Source organism: Apteryx rowi, unplaced genomic scaffold (genome assembly GCF_003343035.1).
Source record: "Apteryx rowi isolate R43461 unplaced genomic scaffold, aptRow1 scaffold_104, whole genome shotgun sequence".
Taxonomy (NCBI): Eukaryota; Metazoa; Chordata; class Aves; order Apterygiformes; family Apterygidae; genus Apteryx; species Apteryx rowi.
In genome coordinates, this window is record NW_020447242.1 from 1,532,604 (window position 1) to 1,555,301 (window position 22,698).

The window sequence follows — 22,698 nt, forward strand, 5'->3', positions numbered from 1 at the left end:
CTGTAGTTTTAAAAGATACTTGAAGAGGCGCTTATTTGCATCACTAGAAAACAAACAAAGCATATTAAGTATGTAAGAAATGTCTTATTTAAAATTTTTTCAAAATCTCTCTATATTTTTTACAAGAAACATCTGAGCTGATCTTTAATGTTGTCCCATCTTTGAACATGTAAGTATGCGAGCTCAGCATTTAGTGAAATTCTGTCCTTACAAGACACTGCAGGCTGAGCTCCCAAAAACTGAAGCTTTCAGAATAATTAGTCAGTTTGAATATTTAGATTGTTGTTTACCTGTTGGATTTGAACATGATACGGATATTACATTTATTGCTTTCTTTTTCTTATCTCGCTGAGATTCTACTACATGCTATAAAATTATATGTAAAACAAAAGTTCTTTAATATTGCCGTTTCTTTATCTGTTCTCTAGTCTTACAGGTCGTCAAGGATTTGATCTAGATCTGTCAAAATCTGAAAAGCTTTGTACTAGATTCTATTTTCAAACTAAATATAGTATGTACAGTTAAAGTGCATAATGTGGTTCTCTGTGTAATCTATTGCAGATCTGTTTGTTTTAAGGTCCAGTAAATTTTGCTATCTGCAGAATTAATCAGGTTTGTTTCACAGCATGATTTATATACATAAGTCGAAATACAAGTCACAGTATTTTATATTAAAAAACTGCATTGCGTCTAAAAGGCTTCTCAGTGTTTTAGCTTTCACTGTTAAATGTAACAAATTAATATTTGCATATCAATAATGTTTAAGCTCAGCTGTATTTGCACAGCACTGGTTTTCATTATTTATAAATGTCACAGTCAAGATAAAAAGAAGGATACAAAACCAATTACTGCTGTTACTTTGTCTTAGAACTTATTATGCAATACTTGTGGTTTAAATTAAATTATAATAAACATTCTTTCAGTAATGTGAAAGAATCAATTATGCATCAGTTGATACCAAAGAGTCCTCCTAGCCCTATATGGAAGTAAATTTCTTCCTCTTTTTCTGGCTATACCTACTTCCTTCTGAGTGGTCATTCTGACTTATTCCATTTGCCAAAAAGGGCAGATTTTCGCAATTGAATATGCAGATTTTTGAGATAAGAGATGACTGAATAGACGGTCAGTTGCTGTGCATGTCATGCACTGTATGTTGGTTAGTATACTTTACTAGATTTGTATTGTCATTTTGTAAATATCTCATCATAAAAACTGTTTCTTTGTAGATAGAGGATGGTCCAAACCCAGCTGAAGAAGACTTAAGTCCAGTTAAGGGAAATATTACGTTTGCCCCTGGTAGATCAATACTGATTTATAATTTAACAGTGCTGGATGATCAGGTAAGCACAAGCTGATTTCAGTTTAGATTTGGATATGTAGAAGGTTAACTTCTGTTCTATAGGGGCTTGAAATAATAGGTTACCAAAATGCTTGCTTTAGGTAAAGTTAAGAAGTGATTCTGCTTAGTAAAGTGATTAATTTTGGCAGTGTGGACTATTATTTTTAATTTTTATAATGCTATCTCTGTAATTCTCATCAGTGAATTTTTTTAGTTTCTGAACATACCGTGACATCTCTGACCGCCCCTGTTAGGTGCTTCTGCAAGAAACCTGTAAATAAACAGGAAAGCGTTATACTTTTTTTCAAGATGGAATGATGAGGTACTAGGTGTCTGGCCAAGGATGATGTTCTTTAATGAGTATTGATTCCGGTGTATTTTTTTTTTACCTATTAGACTCTCCTTTCTGTATTTCCCTTTTTTATATTTCTATTTAAATATGTTCTGCTTTTTTCTAATTGCCCACCTTGCAAATTCAGGCCACGTTTGCATAGTTAACTCAGGCTCTTCTTTTTATCTTTACTAATTGTTTAGGTAATGGGAACCTAACTGAGTCATTGCTTACATGCTGCATTTCTGATTACCTCCTCAGTGAAGTCTGGGTAGCTCCTCTGCCTTCGGCTAGCAATGCAAAAGAATCCAGTTTATGCATTGTTAACGGGATTGCTCCTCATAAATATGAAGAGCAGGCGTTATATTTGCCACTAGACAAAGAATATAACACATCGAGTGTTCACAGGGACAAGATATATTGAAAAGGATGTATCCATTTTTATATGCACATTTTCTAGGGTAGAAGCGTATTAAAAAAAATTCCTCCAAAAATGAAAAAATTACCTAAAACATGCAGACTGTCTCGTGAAAAGTATTAACACTAAATGATAATTAAAAGTTCAGTTTCTGAATTGGCCGTTTAAAAATGAAGTTCATATGTTTTGAAGTTTCCTTTTTATTTCATAGTAAACAAAACATTCTGTTTTTCGATGTGTGATTTTCATCTTTTCTTACCCACACTTTTGTATTTTTTTCTTTATAAAATGGTGGTGGGGAGAAATAGAGGCACCAAAATATGCAAATACGGTACAAAACAACTTAATACAGAAATTCACAAGAAAATATTAATAGTGGAAAGGTGGTTTTCTTGGAAGTGATCATCTTTTAAGCGATTTTTTGCATTTTTCTGACAGTTTTAAAAAAAAGTGGTTTTCCACCTCTCTAATGATACCTGTAGTCTTAAGAGACTGTGCCAGCCTGGTGTGTCTGAACGTAGAAACATGTCTTTTAGATAAGATGTAATATTTCTGTGTCTTATACACAAAAAAGAATTGTTAAGCTCTTTGGGAGGATGTGATTTTTTTCTTTGAAAGATGCTCTCAAAGTTCTGTTACTCAAAGTTTGGTCTGTAGAGGTGTGGCGGGTCCCTCAGTGAAAGCAAGTACGTGAAAGATGGGTGGTGATCGTGCTGGAATTCATAAGAGTCCAGTGTTACTCTCAGAACTTAGAGCCTTTAGGAACAGAAGGGAGAAAAACCAAAGAAACGAGCCTCTCTTTTCTACAGAAACTAGGAGGCTGTAGATCTGATCTCCACAGCACTACTTTTATGGTCATTTGATTGTATGCATTTCTTTTATTAGTGAGGAATAGTGGAAACTTTGTTTAAGAGAAAATGAAAGAGGCGAGGCAACATTGAGAATCCTTTATATTAAGGTCTTCAAAGTTTCACTGGTGTTTTTATTGGTCTATCATGATGCAATTAAGAGCTCCAAGATGTCCCATTTATACATGATATTGAGATGTAATCTACAACTAAAATTCTATATGCAGTTTGACTGTTTCTTATAAATGCATATTTTTACTGTGCAAGAGAGTATATTAATTAGTGGACTAAAACAAACATAAGTTAGCATCTGTTCTGGTAAGATAAAATAACTGTTGTATCTCAGTATAGGGGAGAGATGATTTAGAGCTTCCAGATCTCAGTTTGAAAAAAAGCTGCATCAGTCAACAACATTATGCAAATTTAAGTGCCACAGGCCAAAAAAGGGATAGAATTGGCATGAGCTATAAAGAGAGCTGCATGTTCACTCTTTTAGCCCTAAAAAAGGATCTGAGGGTGGCCAATTAGCAAATGAGCAAGAAAGAGAAGAAATATTGGACAGCAGGAAATTTAGAACTTTTTTAGTTCAGTAAACAAAAATGCATGAAAGGATTTGTCAGCTTTATAGCACAATATTACCATTAGCAGTGAAAAAGCAATTTTGTCCTAGAATTTCTCTCAGAAGCGTATAATACTAGTTTTTTTGAGAGTATGCAGCAAGGGTCAGATGCAAAGATCATTCATAATTTTTAAAGATTTACATTCACCTATATACATATTAATAATGAAAAAAGTGAAATCATTAGTAGTGAAATTAATTTAACAAATCAAGATATGGGGAATAAAATGTAGTAACATAGAGCAAAAACATCATCCTTAAGTTTCTTAATTTTGGGCTCACAAGCCATTCTGTATTATCTGCTGCATCAGTTATTAGAGAAGAATTAGGTGGAACTGAAATGTATTTTAAACAATTGTGTGGTTGAAAAAATATCAGAATCTAATAAATAACTAAGCAGCAGAAAATACATTCTCAGATCTGTGTTTGAAATTCTCCTTTGGGATGTGGGTGTGTCTGAAAGTGGGAAGCGTTCCTTGTCCAGTCATACAGAAATGGAAGGGTCAAGGCAAATTGTGCCCACATGTTGTTCCCGTATTCTTTCAGGCATGCATAGAAGTAAATCAGTGCTAACATCAGCTAATGAAGGTGTAAATCTAAATAACTAGGAGGAAAACTGTTTTCCAAATAGAGGTGGTTTCAGCGGCAATTGGATCTTCTCATAGTCTTGAGTTGGAGAGATTGTGATTTTTCTGATTCCTGCCTAGTTTGTGTATTGTTTTTGTTTGGCCTTTTTCCCCTTTTTCATACTGCTAGAGCACTGTTTATTTTAGAAAATGGAAGCATTCAGTTTTGAGAAGGGATTTTCAGTCAAAGTTACAAGCTCCTAAGCTTTTTTCCTGTTTGTTTTAATATTGAAATGATTTGTCAYGTTTGTTTATTTCCATTTTCTGCAAAATATATAAAGCATATTTCTCAGTAAGACTATTATGCATATATTTGAAATGTGAGTTATACTTAGTTGCTAATATTATTTTTCCAGATACCTGAAAATGATGAATTGTTTGTTGTTCTTCTGAGAAGTGTGGAGGGAGGGGCTGAAATCAACACCACAAAAAATTCTGTTCAGATTATTATTAAGAAAAATGACAGCCCTGTGCGATTTGTTCAGAGTGCTTATATGGTGCCTGAGGAAGTTGATGTGCTAACTATTCAAGTGGTTCGTGGTAAGGATGACAGCGGAAAATTAATTGGACCTGATGAATGTGAAGTCTCTGTCAGTTACACTATCATAACTGGGAATTCATCAACACATGCACAGCTTAATTTAGACTTCCTAGATCTACAGCCAAATGCGACTATCGTTTTCCCATCTCTAGTTCATGAAACTTATTTGAAATTTAAGATCCTTGATGATGCCATACCAGAAATTGCTGAGACTTTTCAGATTATGCTGCTTAAAGACACTTTGCAGGGAGATGCTGTTTTAGTTAATCCATCCGTTGTTCATGTTACCATCAAACTGAATGATAAACCCTATGGAGTGCTATCAATCAACAGTATCCTGTTTGCTCAGACTGTTATCATTGATGAAGACCAAATTTCAAGGTACTATAGATCTTCAAACAGTGACTAGTGATTTTAAGGGATTTATAAAAGCAGTGCTTTGGGTCTTCCTTCTAGGAAAGTAGAAAGTTTGGCAGTTTTAAGTATCCTTAGGATTTCATTAAAATTAATTATAAAATTGTTACTGAATATTTAATATAGAAATCACCCAGAGTGTAACTATTATGTACTGTGTCTATAAAGATTTCAAGGGAATAGGAATAATATGTCTTGTTATACAGGAGCTATTTTACTATATATGAACTGTAAATATTTAATTACATTATCAGAATATTGACATGTTCTTCATCTAAATGTAGGATCAGTGAAGCCATAATGTTGCAACTCATTAGTACATGCAAGTGGGAAATAGAGTTCAGGATGCCCTTCCTGATAAATTTTTGCATATACATATGTGTAAAATCAGTTTTTGGTAAAAAAAGGTATTGAGTGTCTCCTAAGAAATATTGAGTACCCTTAATTTCCGAATAAGTTAAGTAATAAGTTAAATATTTATAATTTTACAGAGATATAGAAATTAAAGCTATGTACAAGTGTTTACAGATAGGACTGATTACCCAATATTGACAGTCTCAGTACAAGTGTCCATTGCTAGGTACTGATACTAGTTCATCCCCAGAGAAACAGGTTGTGTATCAAGCTATCATATTATGAACAATTTCAGAAGACTGTATTCTGGTATGTAGAGCCCAATGCTTCAGTACTCATCTTTCTTTATTATACACAATAAAGAAATGAATCTTGCTTTCTAAATTTTCATAAGGCATGGTTCCCAAACTTTTTCTTGTAGTCATATGCTTGTCATATGCAGGAAACTCGACATTTTCAATTTTATAAATATTGATAACTTAATGTTTCAGTACAGAGGCAAATAATTCGTTCTGAATTATTATTTAGACGTTCATGTCTGAGAAGTGTATTTTGATATAATTTGTAAATTGGTGTAGAAAATCAGCAGAGAAGAAGTTTTCTGAAATTTAACACATATTTCTCCTGACAAATGTAAACATGTCAAGGCTCCACTTCTCAATATCTTTCTCACTGTAAACAAAATAGATAAGTTTTTGCAAATATCTTCAGGTATATTAAAGAGAGCTCATGAATAAGCACTCTGTAAGAAGAATCTACACGTATGTTATGATTTCACAAACTTTAAGCCCTTGCTCAAATGTCACTTTCTGGAGTTAAACTAATTCCACCAAAGTCAATGTAATCTGTCAGGGAAGGGATAAGTAAGTAAACCAAGATTAATTATAATTATATATTGCGGGTTATTTTTTTCATTCAAAACCATAGGTTTGAAGAGATCACAATTGTAAGAAATGGTGGAACACACGGAAATGTTTCTGTTACCTGGATTATAACCCGTAATAGTAGTGATCCCTCACCTGTGACTGCAGACCTCATTCCAGAGTCTGGGGAGTTATGTTTTGATGAAGGACAGATGCTGGTAGCAATTCCTCTGCACATTATTGATGATGATATACCAGAAGAGGCAGAGCCCTATCTTCTGAAACTTTTAGCCCATACAATACAGGGAGGCGCAGAAGTCAGCGATCCATTTGAGGTAAGTCTGCTTTCAGGATTTCTTTCAGAGAAGGGAGTAGGCAATAATTAGGGACTTTTCCAGTTTTGATAACATTGGTTAGACTGGCTGAAGGGTTTGTGCTTGAGTATAAGCCAAGGAAGCTAATCCTTAATTTATTCTTGGCATGTAAAGCCATATCCAAAGTATCCGTCTTAATATAGTATACAAAGGCAGATCTTTTTAATGAAGTAGCATCCAACTATGATTATTTTCCATCATACATAGCATTGAATAAATGCTGTCTTTGAGTGAAGCTTGCTAAGAGACAGCTTGGTGCCGATGTCCCAGAAAAGCTATGTTCTCTGCTCATTTGCTCTCTAAATGATTATTGGAATGTTTTACACAGAGAGTAATAGCTTGAAGAGGATAGGTTGGTGATTAAGAATGAGCTCTAAACTGTTAAATAAAGGGTGACTAGCATTGCTAGCAGTTTTGTGATTCAAGTTCCTACTTTGCTTTTCTTAGAAGTGATTGGAATGAACTTGGTCAATAAAATGAATTTTTGCACAATCTGAAACATTTTTTAATTGTTCACTTTGGCTGCTGAACCAATGAAATCAGTTATTCAGAGCTCATTCTGGCACATTGATGAAGTATAGTGGGAAAGCTGCCACCATCCATGTTGTGCTCCTTGTGTACAATGAACACTTTGGGGCTGTCAATCTAATTTCTTTCTTGAGTACTAATTCACTAAGGAGAAAAAGGTATGATGGTATGTTTTTTGTTTTTGCAGCTTTTGTTTTACATTCAGGACAGTGATGATGTTTATGGCGTAATAAAATTTTATCCTATGGAGAATCAGAAGATTGAAAGCAATCCAATGGGACGCTTTTTATCCTTGAGTTTTGCAAGGGAGAGAGGAACAGTTGGAGACGTGCAGTTGGTTTATACTGCACTGTACATTCCGGCTGGAGCTTTGGATCCTGAGAGAGCAAAAGACGGCATTCTAAATATGTCTAGAAAAAGCATTCTCACATTTCCAGAAGGAAAAGCCCGAAATACCTTAAATATACCAATAAGAAATGATGCGTTTCTTCAAAACGGTGCTCATTTTCTCATTCAGGTATTTCAGTTTTGTTGTTGTTTTATTTCTTTATCCCCTTTAACTCCCTACCTTTGAGTGTAGTTAAAATGACCAATCCTGTAAATAAACTTAGATCTGTGGCTAAGAAACCTGTCTCTGTTTTAAAGAGACAGCTTCCATAAATATTCCGTAAAGAGTTCTGTTCCAAATCATTATTTAATAATTACACAAACTTTTCAAGTAAACTGTTATAACAGGATTCAGGTATCAGTCATGGAATTCAACAAAACAAGATCAATGTTGCAAAAGTTAGTTACTTCTTGAGGTATGTTTATCTGTCTACCGCTTGGCTTGAATTTAATCAAATTAAAGTTTTTAAAATTAATTCACATGACATTCACATGTCACTCACATGACAAATCTGATACTGACAAGCTGTGAAATATAAATTAAAAATAATGAAACATATACCATGTTTCATTTATGTATTAATTTGTCCAGAGAATTTGAAAAGTGTATTTTCCATTTTTCTTTGTATAGTTTTCTTTGCTGCACTTTTAGTTTTTTTCCCCCTTTTTTCCATCTGAATTTTGAAGAGGGGAACTTCTGCCATTGTTAATTAAAATCGGCTGAAAATTTTCACTAAAACTTTTTTTTGACAGAAAATAAGTTTTCAGAAAAAATATTTAAAGAAAAAAAATCCACTTTCCAATGAAGACTTTAATTTTTCACTGGGGAAAACCAAGTTCACTTAAGTCTTAGAAAATTTTTGTTCAGAAATACTGCTGTGAAACATTCTGAGCATTGTAGCTGGTATTTATTATGCTCATTTTTTCATCTCCAGTTAAGACTCCCCCATAGATTGTACTTTCTGTGATTAACTATGCCACTGTGGTGATCAGGGGATGAAGAGCCCAGAGAGTAAATTTAATACACAGAAATAGGGGGAACTTGGCACATCCAAAGCGCAAATCACAGAGGCATTTCTTAGTTCCTTTTTATTGTTTCATTTTAGGTCAGACTTCTGTAGAGTTTTCAAATGAAAGTTGTTGTTTTTAAATATTTGGATTTAAAATTTACCATCATTTATTTATTTATTTATTTACTTATGGCTTGCCAAAAATGTTTCAATTGCTTCTGGGAAGCTTTAAGAGATTTTTCCCCTCTCTGTTCTCATTTAAAAAAAGGGAGGGTGGGGGAAGGAATTTTCCCCAGAATTGTATTATTCTTATAGTAGTATGCAATTTTTTGCATTTAAACTTAAATTGGGATTTGCCTTCCGGAGTGTTAGAACAGATTAGTGTGTTCTACATCTGCAAGAGATCTGAAAGATCTAGAAGAGAATTGAAATAAATAATTCCAAGCACATATAAATGATATAATTTAAATACCATTAAAGTGTGGGATTTGAAAAAGACACACACGTTTATCATGTTCTGCTATTTGATTCACTCTGTCAAGCTTTTCAAACTGTAGATTCCAGCATTTTTTCCTGTACTTTCTCCATGAACCATGAAGATCTTTGTGTTTGAATAAACAAAATCAGAGGGGCTTTGCATCACAAACAGTTCATTTAGAAATTCATATAAAAGAAAGAGCTATTTGTCACTATGACAATCCTTCTACATTGTGAATAAACGATAAGCTCAGGAAACATGTTTAGAATGAGAAGATTACCGAGCTTGTGCTAAGCACAATAAAGGATCAACTTGAGAACTGGGGTGGGGGGAGAGGAGGAAATGAAGCTTAAATACAACTAAAGAATAAGTAGAGAAACTGAAGAACTGAGATTAACATTCTTCAGTGACATCCTCAATTAAATAACCTCCTGTAGCCTGAGATGCAGTTTTTTGGAATGGACAGGAAGTCTAACAGTGAAAATTAATGTAATAAACTGTTCATTATTATTATTCAGTTCACAAAGCTTTTTTTCCTCATGAACTGTTCTGCTTTAAAAGGTATTAAAGAAAACACTGAAAAAATTTTGTTTGGCTTTTCATTAATCTGTACTTTTATCTCAGATTTACTATCTGGGATCAGAAGCATACACTTGACAATGTATTCAGATTTATAGTATTTAAGCAACTTCACTGGGTTGCAGAAACGCACAGTGATCCACCTGCATACTGTTAATTGCACAATCAGGCGTACTTTAAAAGGTAGCTTATAAAACATGGAATACTATTTGTTTTACTTGAAGTCCACCAATTTGTTCATCCTTCAGACTCTCAATAACTACAATACAAAATTTGTAAAACGTTTCTATCTATCATCGAATGAAACGTACACAAATATTTTTGCGTTACTCAAGCAGTTATGATGCAAAATATGGTACAGCACATCTGTAGTTTGGTGTTAAGAATTTAAAGACTTTCAAAATCATGAATGAAAATGATAATCCATGATTTCTGTATGGATCTAAATAAGGCCATTTTTTTCCAATAAAATTTTACTGTATGATAATATCTGATAAACCCAAGAAAAAATATTTGTGTGGGAGTTAAAAGGTGAATGTCACTGATGGTTTCATGCCCCAGTGAAGCATTTGCAGAAGTGTATGCAGATCAGTTATGGAAAAATTTGCTGTAGTGATGTTTGTAGACAGAATCTCATGGTATAAATAATATTTGAAAAACATACTTAAACAGGCAAGTCTTGCTTTCCTTATTATGTCAGTACTGCTAGATTTAGTAATATTGTTCAGGTAAAGGAAGGAGATAGATTTTTTATTATTTCCTCTTAGTATCAATAAAGCATCAGAAATACAAGAACACAAGAGGAGAAGACAGTTTTGAAATATTGTACCAAATTTCAATTCTGAATGAAATGCTAATGTATAATAATCATAAATGGATAGGAAAGTGCTTAAAGTTGCATGAGAGAGGAAAGAAGACTGGATCATTCTTTAGCTATGGGTTTCTCAGTAAGTAGGCTGTATCTGAAGCCATGAATTGTTATGGTTCCAGTGACTTCAGTAGATTTTTATCAATGTATGGTGCAAAAAATGAAATTAGGACAATAGCCTAAGGTACTCATCAAATCAATATTGTTGTTCACAAGTCTAGAAATGAGGCTGATCTAGAAGGTGTATGCATTCAGTCTCCCTCTCTGACTGGACCTCTGTTTAATTATTTACACTAACATGATTTGTCCATGAGGTGTATCGTTCTGCTGTCAAAGCTCAACAATATCCACTTCCTTTTACTTGACACATTACTTCTAGATTTTTATAACAGCAATAGTGCCAGTATGATAAAAAAATTTTCTGGACACATTTTGCTTGTTGCATATGAAAATTATTCTGAAATGTCAGAATTGCTCCCACTTGGTGCCAAGGCATCTTGTTTCTCAGTTTTGTGTTACTTTTTCTTACAGCTGGAAAGAGTTGAGCTGGTGAATAGAATTCCTCTGGTCCCACCAGTGAGTCCTAGATTAGGTGAGATTCAAAATATTTCTCTGAGGATTACTCCAGATATCGCAAATGGAGAAATTGGATTTACTAGCAATCATCCAATTATTCTTTCTGAGCCAGAAGATTCCCCTGCTACAGTGGTAAGTAAACCTTTTTATGTTGTCCCTTATCATGGAAAATTTATTTGGAGAAAGCAAAGTTGGTTACCTTTCAAATGCTACAATGAATTTAATGTGAAGAAAATCCTCCCTCTATGTTTATGCCTGATCCCAAACATTCTCTTGCTTTAAAAAATATAAGCAGAAAAGTGCTTAGAAAAATAAGCACTGAAATAATCTGTTGGTAATTATCAGAAAAGTAAGGTTGGCCTTTGGTATCCGTGCAAGCATCCAGTTAGCCATTGATACTCACACAACAAAGTATACTGTAGACAATTTTGATTTCTCTCACCAACTTGGAAGGTAGTCGTGTAAAGCAGGACTGACATCATAAAGTTCATGGAAGTGGCTGTGAGTCTTGTAGTTGACTGGCTTGCACATGAACATATAATTTGCTATCTGGGCACGTTTTCCAGCAGTTTTGCTTTTCAGGTTTCCGAGAACCCAAAGAAGCATTTCAGAAGCATTGCAATCCATCTGAGTGCTTTAGTTCCAGCTGGGGAAACTTTACAAAAATTTTTTTCCTACATTTTTGTTTTTTCCTTAGTTGTCTTTATTGAAATCTTCCCACACTTCCTGTATAGATAACTTTTAATTTTTCAAATTAAAACTGCTAATTACCTTAAACAGATTACATGATGAGACTGTACTATAATGACCAAGTAAAATTATGATAATTATATTTAAAATCTATTTTGTGTCTTGAAGAAGTGAGCACTGGTTAAATCAGTCACACAAAGCTTATTGTATTTATGATTGCTTAGTGATTTGTCCTATGAATAAGCTGTAAAACGTTTATTTTCTGTCTTCTCCATTGTCTAAATGTATAACTTTGGTAAATGATGAAAAATATTAGGTTTAGTATATATGTTCATTGAGATAACATCATTGAGTTCATAGGTGCTATACTTGATACACATAGGTATGAGTAAAAAGACAAGCTGAACATTTTGAGGCTTATAGTCGAATATTAATTTGCGAGGAAGTAATTGTTTCTGTATTTACTTTCACAAGTTGTAACAGTTTCATGTGCTTTGTAGGTTTCCATTGTATTGCATAGAGATGGGACTGATGGTCAAGCAACTGTGTTCTGGAGTTTGAAACCTTCTGGTCTTAATCAAAAAGCAGTAACACATGATGATATAAGTCCTTTTAATGGCTCCGTTGTGTTCTTACCTGGACAAAGTGATACTACAATCAACATTACTGTTAAAGCTGATGATATACCTGAAATGAATGAAACTGTTTTACTGACTTTGGACAGGTATTGTACCATAGTCTCTATTCATATGGATGAATTGTAATAATTTATATGTAAGGTATTGCATGCATTGTGTTGATAAATGCCTTGAGGAATGTTAGGCCCTTGATTCAGACTGTGTATGGGCTCTTCTTTTACTGGAGATAAATGTAAGAAACTATGTCATATTTATTACCTAATGACTTCTTCTTCTTTTTTTTTGATGGAAGTACTGTATGGATGCTTTTTAGAAAGTTCTTATTTCAGCTTTGATCATTTGTTATAGTTCTTGGTTTTAACAATTTTTTTTACAGAAATGGAATGCTTAGTGAGATATACTAAGTGAAAAGTAGAAAGCACTACAGAACTCTTTTTCTATCAAAAAAGGGTTTATATCTAGGTTGTCATTGAGGAATTAGATCAGCTTTTTATTTGTTAAGCTGTGTTCAGTATTGCTCGTTCTTGATAATTAGATACTTGCATCACAACTCTTAGCTTCAGAAATAGCCCAGAGTGACTATTACCACAGTCATCTGTTACAGAGATAGTAATGGTGTTTCTGAAGCCCAATGTTCTAGTCTCCCTTCTGCATTGGATCAGGATCATAGGATAGTCCCGGTTGGAATGAACCTCAGGAGATCCTATTATCTGCATTTGAACATTACTCAGAATGCTTTAATTAGTGCATATCCAGGAGCGTATTCCCTCTTTGAATTAGCCTACAACAACAGAATGTTGGCTGTATCTTCTGTCCTGATTCCAACAACCCAGTTATATATGTAGCTTAGAAATACCACCAGACTTGCTCTTCTACCTTCTGTTAATCTAAGGAACATTTTTCCAGTTTTGCTGGAAACATACCAATATTTGTTTCTAGGGATCTGCTAACAGCAACATCTGCATATGACACCCAGAACTTCCATAGTCTTTACTTTATGCATAAGAAGAAATCACAGGAAGTGTAAAGTAGCTCTTGGGAACTTCAACAGCAGATACTCATGGCAATTGCACACTATCAAACAGTAGGCAATCAGCTTCTCAAGCTGTTGCTGATTATTGGAAGATCCTGGTTTGGAAAGCCTGTTTTTTAAATGTTATTCTGCTGCAAAAGAAAGATGTTTTTCTATTGCAGGGTCGGCCTACCTCAGTAAAAGCTGGCTGAAAGATACATTTAGTGCAGAACATGTTACTTCATTCTACCATTACATTTAAAAAGCAAACGTGTTCAAGATGAAAACAAATAGATACTATTGTAAAGARTCCTCTACTTTTCTTCCTGCAGGTGAAACTGTTTGGTCTCAAGGAATTCATTAGAGTTTCTGGGATGAGGGGGGGAAACTAAGATTAGAAATGGTGATTCAAATTGTGAAGAAGTTACTTAAGGTGGCCAAGAATGCTAAGGGGAAGGGAAGGAAACAAATAATGTAGATAGAGGAAGTGGATAGTGTACAAGGGCAACTTTTTCAATTCTGACAGCAGTGCAGATGTATGAAATGACAGTATTCTACTATTTATTCTGGTCAGAGACCCTAGGCTGTGCCTTAAAAATGATGGCTATATTATGGATTGAACTGGCAGCTGGACAAATGAAACCACTGTTCTGCTTCTGCTATGTATGGTGGGGGTAGCAGGTTCTGCTGATCAAGAAGTGGCTGGTGAAAAGCATGCCAACAGTAAGCAGCTTTCCCACACTTGCCAAGGTTGGAGAGTGAAGTAAGAAACAGGTGGTCTGGCCTAGAAAAAGAAGTGAATGATGAAGAGAGAAAATTTAAACTTTTCTCTAGACTTGGCTAATATCCCTCAAGCCTACGGGTGAAATCTGGCAACTTTAACATTAGCACAAGCCAAGAATGAAATGACTGCAGAGATAATCTTTTTAGTGCTAGAGATGACTCTTCAAATCAAGATTGAAGGATACTGGCATGGTTATGTGTGTAAGCTTGCACTATTGCTTTCTGCATAGTTTCTAATCTCTGGATGAACAAAAGAGTTCAATTTCCAAGGCTGGCAGCCAGCACCTCACAGTAGTAGTGAATTAGAATGAAAACAAAGATGCACTGTGCTGTGGATGTTTTTGTACTGTTCTATAAATTGTAGCATCAGTCTGTAGGAAAATAGAGCATGTGAGAACTTTAAAGGAAGTGTAGACATGTGATATATAGATATAGATATAGATATATGTTATTAAGGCAGTTTACATTTTAAACAAGAGCTTTAATTGTATCCATATCTATAAAAGAAATTTTCAAGGCATTGTAAATAGTATTTTCCTTTCTTGCTCTATGGTCTCCCTCCATAGGCCATAGAAATTAAAAATAATTCCTAATTATGTCCACAAAATGGAGACCAATGTATAGCATGAAGAATATGCTTCCAAAGAAGACAGATGGGTAATAAAAAAGCAAGACAATCTTGTACCTGCTGAAGCTTCTTCGTATTTTTTTTTTTTTTTAGGAGCAGCTTCAGGTTGAATGCCTGCCCATATCTGAATAGGCCTGAATTGAGACCAAACATAAATAAAGCCAGATGTCTGTAGTGAAATCTGTATGACAAAGAAAAGGCCTTGGTCTTCTTGCTGAATGTAGGTGAAACAGGCCATGGAAATTGTGTGTATGCTTTGTGAAAGCATATATACATACTAGGGCTGTTCATTTTACCTGGTAAGCACAAATAGAAATCAGTTTAAAAAAATCTGATTGTTGTTCTTTCCTCCTGCACAATTCATCCTCTTAATGGCAGTTGTCATCCCTTCAGTTAAAACGCAGCTACACAGCTATTGATTTGGTGATTGGCATGACTGGAAGGGTAGAACCTCCAGGGCATGGGGGATTGGGGTAAGCCTGTGTTTGCACTCATATGTGGTGAGAATGAGACCTTGGGGATCTGGGAGACTCTTAAATAAGCAATATACTGATAAAGTCATTATAATTTGTGAAACTGATAGTGAATAAACAAATGACTGTCTAAACAGTCCTTATGCACTTATGTTTTCTGAGTCATGACTCATATGATTTAGGATACCAGAACAGATACATATGCATATGTACGTACACACACACACACACACACACGTTATGAGCTAAATCCTAATCTACTATATGTAATATAGCAAAACTGAAGCAGTATGAATTTTTGTTTAGGTCCAGTGACTTTTGTGGTCTGATACAAATTTCCACAGGCTGAAAATCTGTCCATGAATATATTTAGAAAATGATGAGGCTCTGAGTTATGAAGTGATTTTTAAAAATTGCAAGTACAAGATACAGTTTGACCATTTCATTGTGAAATATCTGGTAGTTTTTAACACTCTGTGTACAAGAGATTACTTCAATGCAAAACCTTAGCTAATCATAGAAGGCTCGTTCAAAGCCCCGCATACTGTCCAAGCACCTTAATTCAGGGCTCAAGTGAGATTTATGTGTTGTGGGTCGCCCTCTGCACTGGGATGCAAAGAAGCACTAATTTACCATCTAATGTTCCTGTTTTTTCTCCTAACTTGGTGATTTGTTTGTCCTGTGGCTAGTGTCTGCTTCAAAACTTACCTCTCTTACTAAAGCAAATTTACTATTAAGTAATATATTTGATGTTATATCAGTTATCTCTTTCAGTGCAAAAGGTTGAGTTTCTCTTCAAGGATTTGATCAGACTTTATTTTGAAAGGGAAAAAGTTGCTTGAAAGTAGTAKAATGTTGGAGTAGGTGCTACTGGATACCTACTGGTAGTTTTTACTACTTTTCAAAATATGACATCATACATCTCCTGCTATGAATAACAAAAATTAAAATAGCTTCCAAAATTAAATGTATTATGGGTTAAACCTGAAATGGAGGTGCTCCCTCTGGTAAGAAGCACTGTAGAATTTAAAATGTGGCAAATCCTACTTTAATACTGTTCTTTAGATCTAGGTCCTGCCACTAATTAAATCAGTAGATAATCCTGAAAAAATTAAAGATGGGGTGAGCATTGAGTACAAACCTAGGAAGCAAACTGAGCAACATTCCACAGGCAATTTGAATTCACCTTTTCTGAGATGCTGTGATAGAAAAGAAAGGTTTTTAAAGAAGTATGGTTTTAATAGGAATAGTAATACAGATTCACAGTTGCAATTCAGTTTCTCATGTGTCTTTCAAAAAGTGTCTTTCAAAGCTTTTTAAGATACAATTTCCCTAATCAGTCATTTTGCATTAAATTTGTCATATGGAAATTGCTTTTTCTATACCTGATCTTTGACAGAAAACATAGTTAAACACTGAAATTGCATCAGAAAAGCTGCTAGGGTTTATAGTCTGTGATCATATGGAACTTTATGTCCATAGATAACCATTGTGGGCATTCTGAATTGCCTTTTTTGTTCTTCTGTAAGAGCACCTAAAGGGCTGGTTTCACATACCGTAAGGACTGAAATAGGACTGAATTGGTTCAATGTGTTATATGGAGTTTGGAAGTAGGTACTTCCATGATAAAAGGATGGTACATGCACATTGCTGATAATACCTTGTTTGTGCACTATTCTTGAACGTTGTCAGAGCACAGTATGGACCAGCAGCCCCCTGCGCCAGGAGCGAGGGGGCTGGCAGGGCAGGACCTCACCAACCAGGCCCCATCCCACTTCCCCCAGTGAGGGAGCAGGGCAGGCAGGAGGGACAGGAGAGGGCAGCCCCAGTCCCGGGCATCAGGCAAACTTGTGGTGATGACTCCAAGGTCAAGCTGGGAACATTAGTCAGAATCAGGCCAGTGAGGGTAGCCAGGGTYGGAGACAGCCCTGCGAGGGCCAGGCTGGGCTGTCAGCCCATGGGTTAGGGTCCAGACCAGCAGGGCCCATGGCCAGACACAGGCCTGGCTGTGGCAGAGCTGCAGGTAGGCACACCTGCAGTGTAGGAACCCCTGAGGCTCTGGGCAGAGGGGGTGGGGTAGAGGCCCCAGGTGAGGCTGGTCAGGGCAGTTAAGGCATATTAGTGCATTTAGGGCCCTAACAGATGTAGACTGGTATTTTTGGTTCTCAATTAGAGTCTAAACGATGTGCTGAAAGCTTTAACTGGGTGTTTGAGCCATGTCTTATCAATATGCATAGGCTTAAATTTAAGTATGTGAATGCTATGCTGAACCAAAAGAAATACCGTTTTATTAAGTGGACAGAAATTTGTGGCACTGTAGTGTGAATAACGTAAAATTATTACCATGTAATTGTTCAAAACAGTGAAAAAAATCAGGATTTTTTTTTTCTAGAAAAAAGCAAATCTATGAGAACACTTAATAGTGAATGTTTCAAATGTACCTTCCTGATKTAGTTTCTCTCTCTTTTCTTAACCATGCTTCTTACTGATTTTTTTTAGTCTACTTTTACTAGGGATGTATACTCTGTTGCGAGAATTTATATGCGAGCAGCTCAGACTGTAGATATTTAGMGTTCTATTGTGTATGCCATCAGCTGTTCACTTAAAAGCTACTTGGAGTTGGAAATCTAAACCTAGGTGCTTCTATTCCATTTTTGCATAGGCTAATATATTAGTTCTTTGAAACATCTATTAAGTCAGAGCAGTGATAGAAATGGGACTTGGAAGGAGAAACCTCCTCAACAGTGGTTTTCTTTAATAGATGATGGGCTGAATCTTACTAGTTCCCTCGCTTTCTAAACTGAAAGTTCCCTAGCTTCCCATGCAACTATCACTATGAGTTTTTAAAAGTAGTAATCTATTCTCTGTCATTTCAAAGAACACCTGGAGGTGCAGACCTCATGATACCTTGTGACTGTTTTATCTGTGTTGCCCTCTGTGGATTTTTATGCTATTACCCATATGTATTACAAGACGCTATTAGAATCCAGCAGTACTCCTCAGTTCATCTTAACAGAGTTTTTTTGTCTTGGTTATATTTGGACTTATTCAGTGTAACTCTGTGAAGCTGAAAGGGATATTTCCCATGTGACCTTTCAGTTTCTGATGTATTATTGTGTCTTAAATACTGAAGCTTGGACACACATCTCGAAAACTTATCATGATTTATTTATATTCTGTGTTGTAAATTATATTACAAACAGCCCAGTGGTATAACTCTTAGTGTTACCAACTCTGGAATTTTCTCTTTCATCTTTTTATTGTATTTAAGGCATTGCTGTTTTTGGAATACTTTTGTGTATGTTTCTGAAGGAAGGGAGAATGTCAGTATATAGAGTATCTAAAATCTAGCCTCGCCAGAAAGCAATGACAAATTTCCACTAATTCAGATTCCCTATTTAAAAGACTGTGTCTGCAAATGTATTTACTTTATTTTCTCAAAATTTTGAGTGAATTCTTGTCTACAGTGAATCAGAATCTGTATTCCCTTTGACATTATTTGAGTCTGAATTTTACTTTCTAAATCTTGTGGTTATTTGTTTATGATATTTTGATATAAGATTCAAACTTCATATCAAATGTATCTATTTCAGATTAATAAAGCCAAAATGCCCTATTTCCATTGCAGAATAATGCTGTCTGTTCATCTGACTAGATGTGATAATTTTAAGTGCTTGACTAAAACTGAACCAATTAAAAGATTAGAAAATACTCTTTTGTGTATTTTACTTTGGTAATCTAATTAACTGAAAATTTGTCCTAAATAAGTTTTGATATGATTTCCTGCCAGAGTGGTTTTTGATATGTATCTATTACAACTTCCACTGTGTCTATCAATTTATGTCACTACTTTGGTGGATTTGTGAAACAATGTATCATAGGGGGCATGCAGGTTTCTTTTTTTTTTTAATTGGAGGTGCTAAGTAGTTACAAATGTGATTAAATAAAATTTACTCAGCTGCTGTGATTTGTGAGCATGTACAGAGCTTGGCAATAATCTAGCTCTTGGAGGAGGGTTTGGTAGGGAGTGCCTTGAATGGATCTTTACATGCTGAATTGGTCATGGGGTCATCTCCCCTAAATGGGAACTGCCAAACCTCTTGCTAGTATTTGTCAACAGGAAAATGTCAAGCAAGTAGGGTTCCCATAAAATGAACATTATTAGCTTTTGGAAAAGCAAAAAAGAGTTTTGCTTTATTATTATTCTTTTCTAAGATTAGTATTACTGAAATTTTGGCAAATTGCACTTCCATTCTTTTCCCCATTCCCTTTTTTTCTTTCTGTATTGACAGGGTAGAGACAGAAAGGTTTGTCGTGTACTTTGGGTAAGTGCAGTGAACTGTGTTTTGTCTTCAGTGAATCAACACTTTCTTTTAAAAGTGGTTGGTTTGGACAAAATCTGTCTTTATCACTTCTTTCCTCTTAGGCAATGCATGCTTCCCCTTTGGTGTTTCATTTGATGGCATGGGGTTCCGGCTTGAAGGCATTTCTTTATCTTGGATCCGTGAATGATAAAAGTTATGAATGCATGGCTCAGTATCTGATATTTGAGCATTTGATGCGACAGTGGATTATTTGTTTTAAATTGCCACAAACACTTTGCCTTGGCTAAATGATTGAACTGACTAGAGTTACACAAAAGAAGTTTTCTGTGGTCAAAAATGAGAAAAATTGTTTACTTTTTGAATAACCTACGTATATTTTATGTTATCATGTTATTGTTTACACTGATATATTTTTTTTAATATGCAACAAACATGGACAAGTTACGCTATTGAATAGATATTTGCTGCTTTTTATCTTGTATCCTGTTTTGTAGGCCTCACTATAGGACAGATGAATAAAAAGAGGGTTCTTTTTTCCTTTTTTTTTTTTAAGTTATTTATGGAATGTTCCTGGACACAATTCTGGACTTAATTTCACATATTAGACACAACAGATCACATAAAACATTTCTTTCTCCATAAAATAGTGCTTGGTGAAATCTAGGTGGTAGTACAGTAGAGGCAGAAAAGTATGCACAAATATGCAAGACCAAAATTTCTTTGAAAATATAAGGAGATGTACATGGGAGATGCAAAAGAATCAAATTACATGAAAAAACATGTAATAAACAACATCCAAACTGTCAATCTGAAAGTGCATTCTCAGTGCATCCTACAATAGTACTCTGTCTGGCATTTTTAATGTTATATGAAGCTTAAAACAGTGTCATTGAAAAATACTGCATCCGAGGAAGTAAATGTAAGAAATGTGCAAGGTTTTCTTCTGTTATCAGACATGGCCTGGTTTTGTCACTGAGTAAGGTCAAGATGAGTTTAGCAGTAGCCAAGGGAGAGAAATGCTCCACCAGGAGGAACACTATTTGGTCACATGTACTTAATGTCTGTGCCATTGAGATAGAGGGTTTGTCAGGAAGTAGGAAGAAGAGGGAATGGGTCTGATACAACTACACAGAGTAGGTTTAAGGCTTATTAGAGCCAGAGTAAAATCCTACAGGTGTTCTCTATATAATGCAGAATGGAGGTTAAGGCAAAGGTGAGGGTAAAATCCATAATGTTAAGGAGTGAATCTCTGCCTGTTTACATCAATGGTAAACTTCAGAGAGTAGAGTAAGATTGTAAATGTGTGATTATTAATGGAATATCAGATTATTTAAGTGATTTTTGGAATATCCCTTATGCTTTGATCCAAGTACAAATTAATAGTAAATTTATCTTTAACTTTTCTCTTGCACAATTCTCTTTCTTTTCCTGGGTGTTATGTGCATGTATGATTAAAAGAACAGAGCCACCAATTATAATAACTAAGCAGAAAACAAAGGTACTTCAGAAGCAAAATTCTTACAAATGGAAAAAATATTCTGATGCTTTGTCTTGTTTAATTTATTTTATTCTTTGCAGGTAGTCATTGGTTTTCATAATTTATTAACCAGATTCATTACTGTTTTGATATCCTTTGCATAGTTGTGGATTTGATTGCAAAACAAAATTGCCACACAAAAATAACTCTTTCCTTCCTTTTTCAGGGTCAGTGTAGAAAATCAAATACTGAAATCTGGGTTTACTAGTCGTGAAATTATTATTTTGGAAAATGATGATCCAGGAGGAGTGTTTGAATTTTCTTCTTCTTCCAGAGGTCCCTACAGTATCAAGGTAAGTATTTGAGTAATTTCTCTTAATCATTATGGACAACATAGTTTAGCAGAATGCTAGAAAAATGCTGGTTTTCTTTTTAACAGGAAGGGGAGTCTGTTGAACTGCAGATTGTTCGCTCTAGAGGAAGTCTTGTCAGACAGTTTCTACGCTACACTGTAGAGCCAAGAGACAATAATGAGTTTTATGGAAGCACAGGAATTCTGGAGTTCAAGCCTGGTGAAAGAGAGATCATAATTACTTTACTGACAAGGATGGATGGGATTCCAGAGGTAAAATTTAATACTTTCTCTCTTTAAATTGTGTTCACAGGCGTATTAGTTTGACAGTTCTTAAAATATAGATGGATTCATCTGTAAATATTAGCAGTTTTTCCTGTAACACTTCCAGGCTTTTTTTCATTATGTGTGAGAAAGAAATAGGGGAAGAATGATTAAAAGATCTATAAAATAGTCATGTACTACATGAAAGCATTATACATGTCATCAGTATAAATCAGGTCTTCTCAGGTTTGCCTGAATAATTCTATACTTTTTTTTTTTTTTTAATCCCAGAGAGATGCAGCATTTTGGGCACATTTCTGTCCTTAATGTTAGCTTTCTGCTCCTCTGTAGGCAGTTCCCTTTTCTGTGTATTGGCTGTTCTGGAATCCATCTGGAAGTTGGCAAGGGTGTGGTTCCACCACAGCATAAGCTAATAAAAATCATAGGTGATATGATCTTACGCTCTTTGTCACCTCTACATAAACATTCCCATGCCACTTTTGCATAAGCAGACAGAACTGATCTGTCAGAAACCTAACCTTGCAAACTACAGAAAACTTTTTAGRCAGGTTAATGATTTTGTCATAAGACCAGATGATCATCAGTCCTGGACTGAAGGATGGGTGGAGGATCCTCTGACCAGGAAATGAAGAGATCACAGCAACCCTAATTTAAATTGTCATAGGCTGCTGTAGAACTTCAAGCTTCTTTTCTCTACACACTCTGCAGGGAAGGGATGTAAAAAGAGTCTGAATTCCACTACAGAAGCCAGGTACATAAATTAAGCAAGTACAAGTTGGACACTAAAGCACCAAGTTCTTTATTAGATCTAGCCTTTAGTTCTTCGTCTTTATGTTGAGGTAAAAGTATTTCTCTGCTTTACATGAGTATTATGAGACTAGC

General features: G+C 35.1%; 1 protein-coding gene across 1 annotated transcript in view; it reads left to right on the plus strand.

Annotated features, from left to right (window-relative positions):
• Window positions 1-22,698, plus strand: part of LOC112966763 (G-protein coupled receptor 98-like) — a 75,166-nt gene that overhangs the window by 30,843 nt on the left and 21,625 nt on the right. Inside the window, exons 9-16 of the mRNA XM_026067189.1 lie at window positions 1,227-1,340; window positions 4,538-5,103; window positions 6,418-6,688; window positions 7,443-7,772; window positions 11,109-11,285; window positions 12,344-12,567; window positions 21,406-21,532; window positions 21,619-21,804. Of these exons, the coding sequence (XP_025922974.1) occupies window positions 1,227-1,340; window positions 4,538-5,103; window positions 6,418-6,688; window positions 7,443-7,772; window positions 11,109-11,285; window positions 12,344-12,567; window positions 21,406-21,532; window positions 21,619-21,804 (1,995 nt within the window). The remainder of the gene's footprint in view (window positions 1-1,226; window positions 1,341-4,537; window positions 5,104-6,417; window positions 6,689-7,442; window positions 7,773-11,108; window positions 11,286-12,343; window positions 12,568-21,405; window positions 21,533-21,618; window positions 21,805-22,698) is intronic.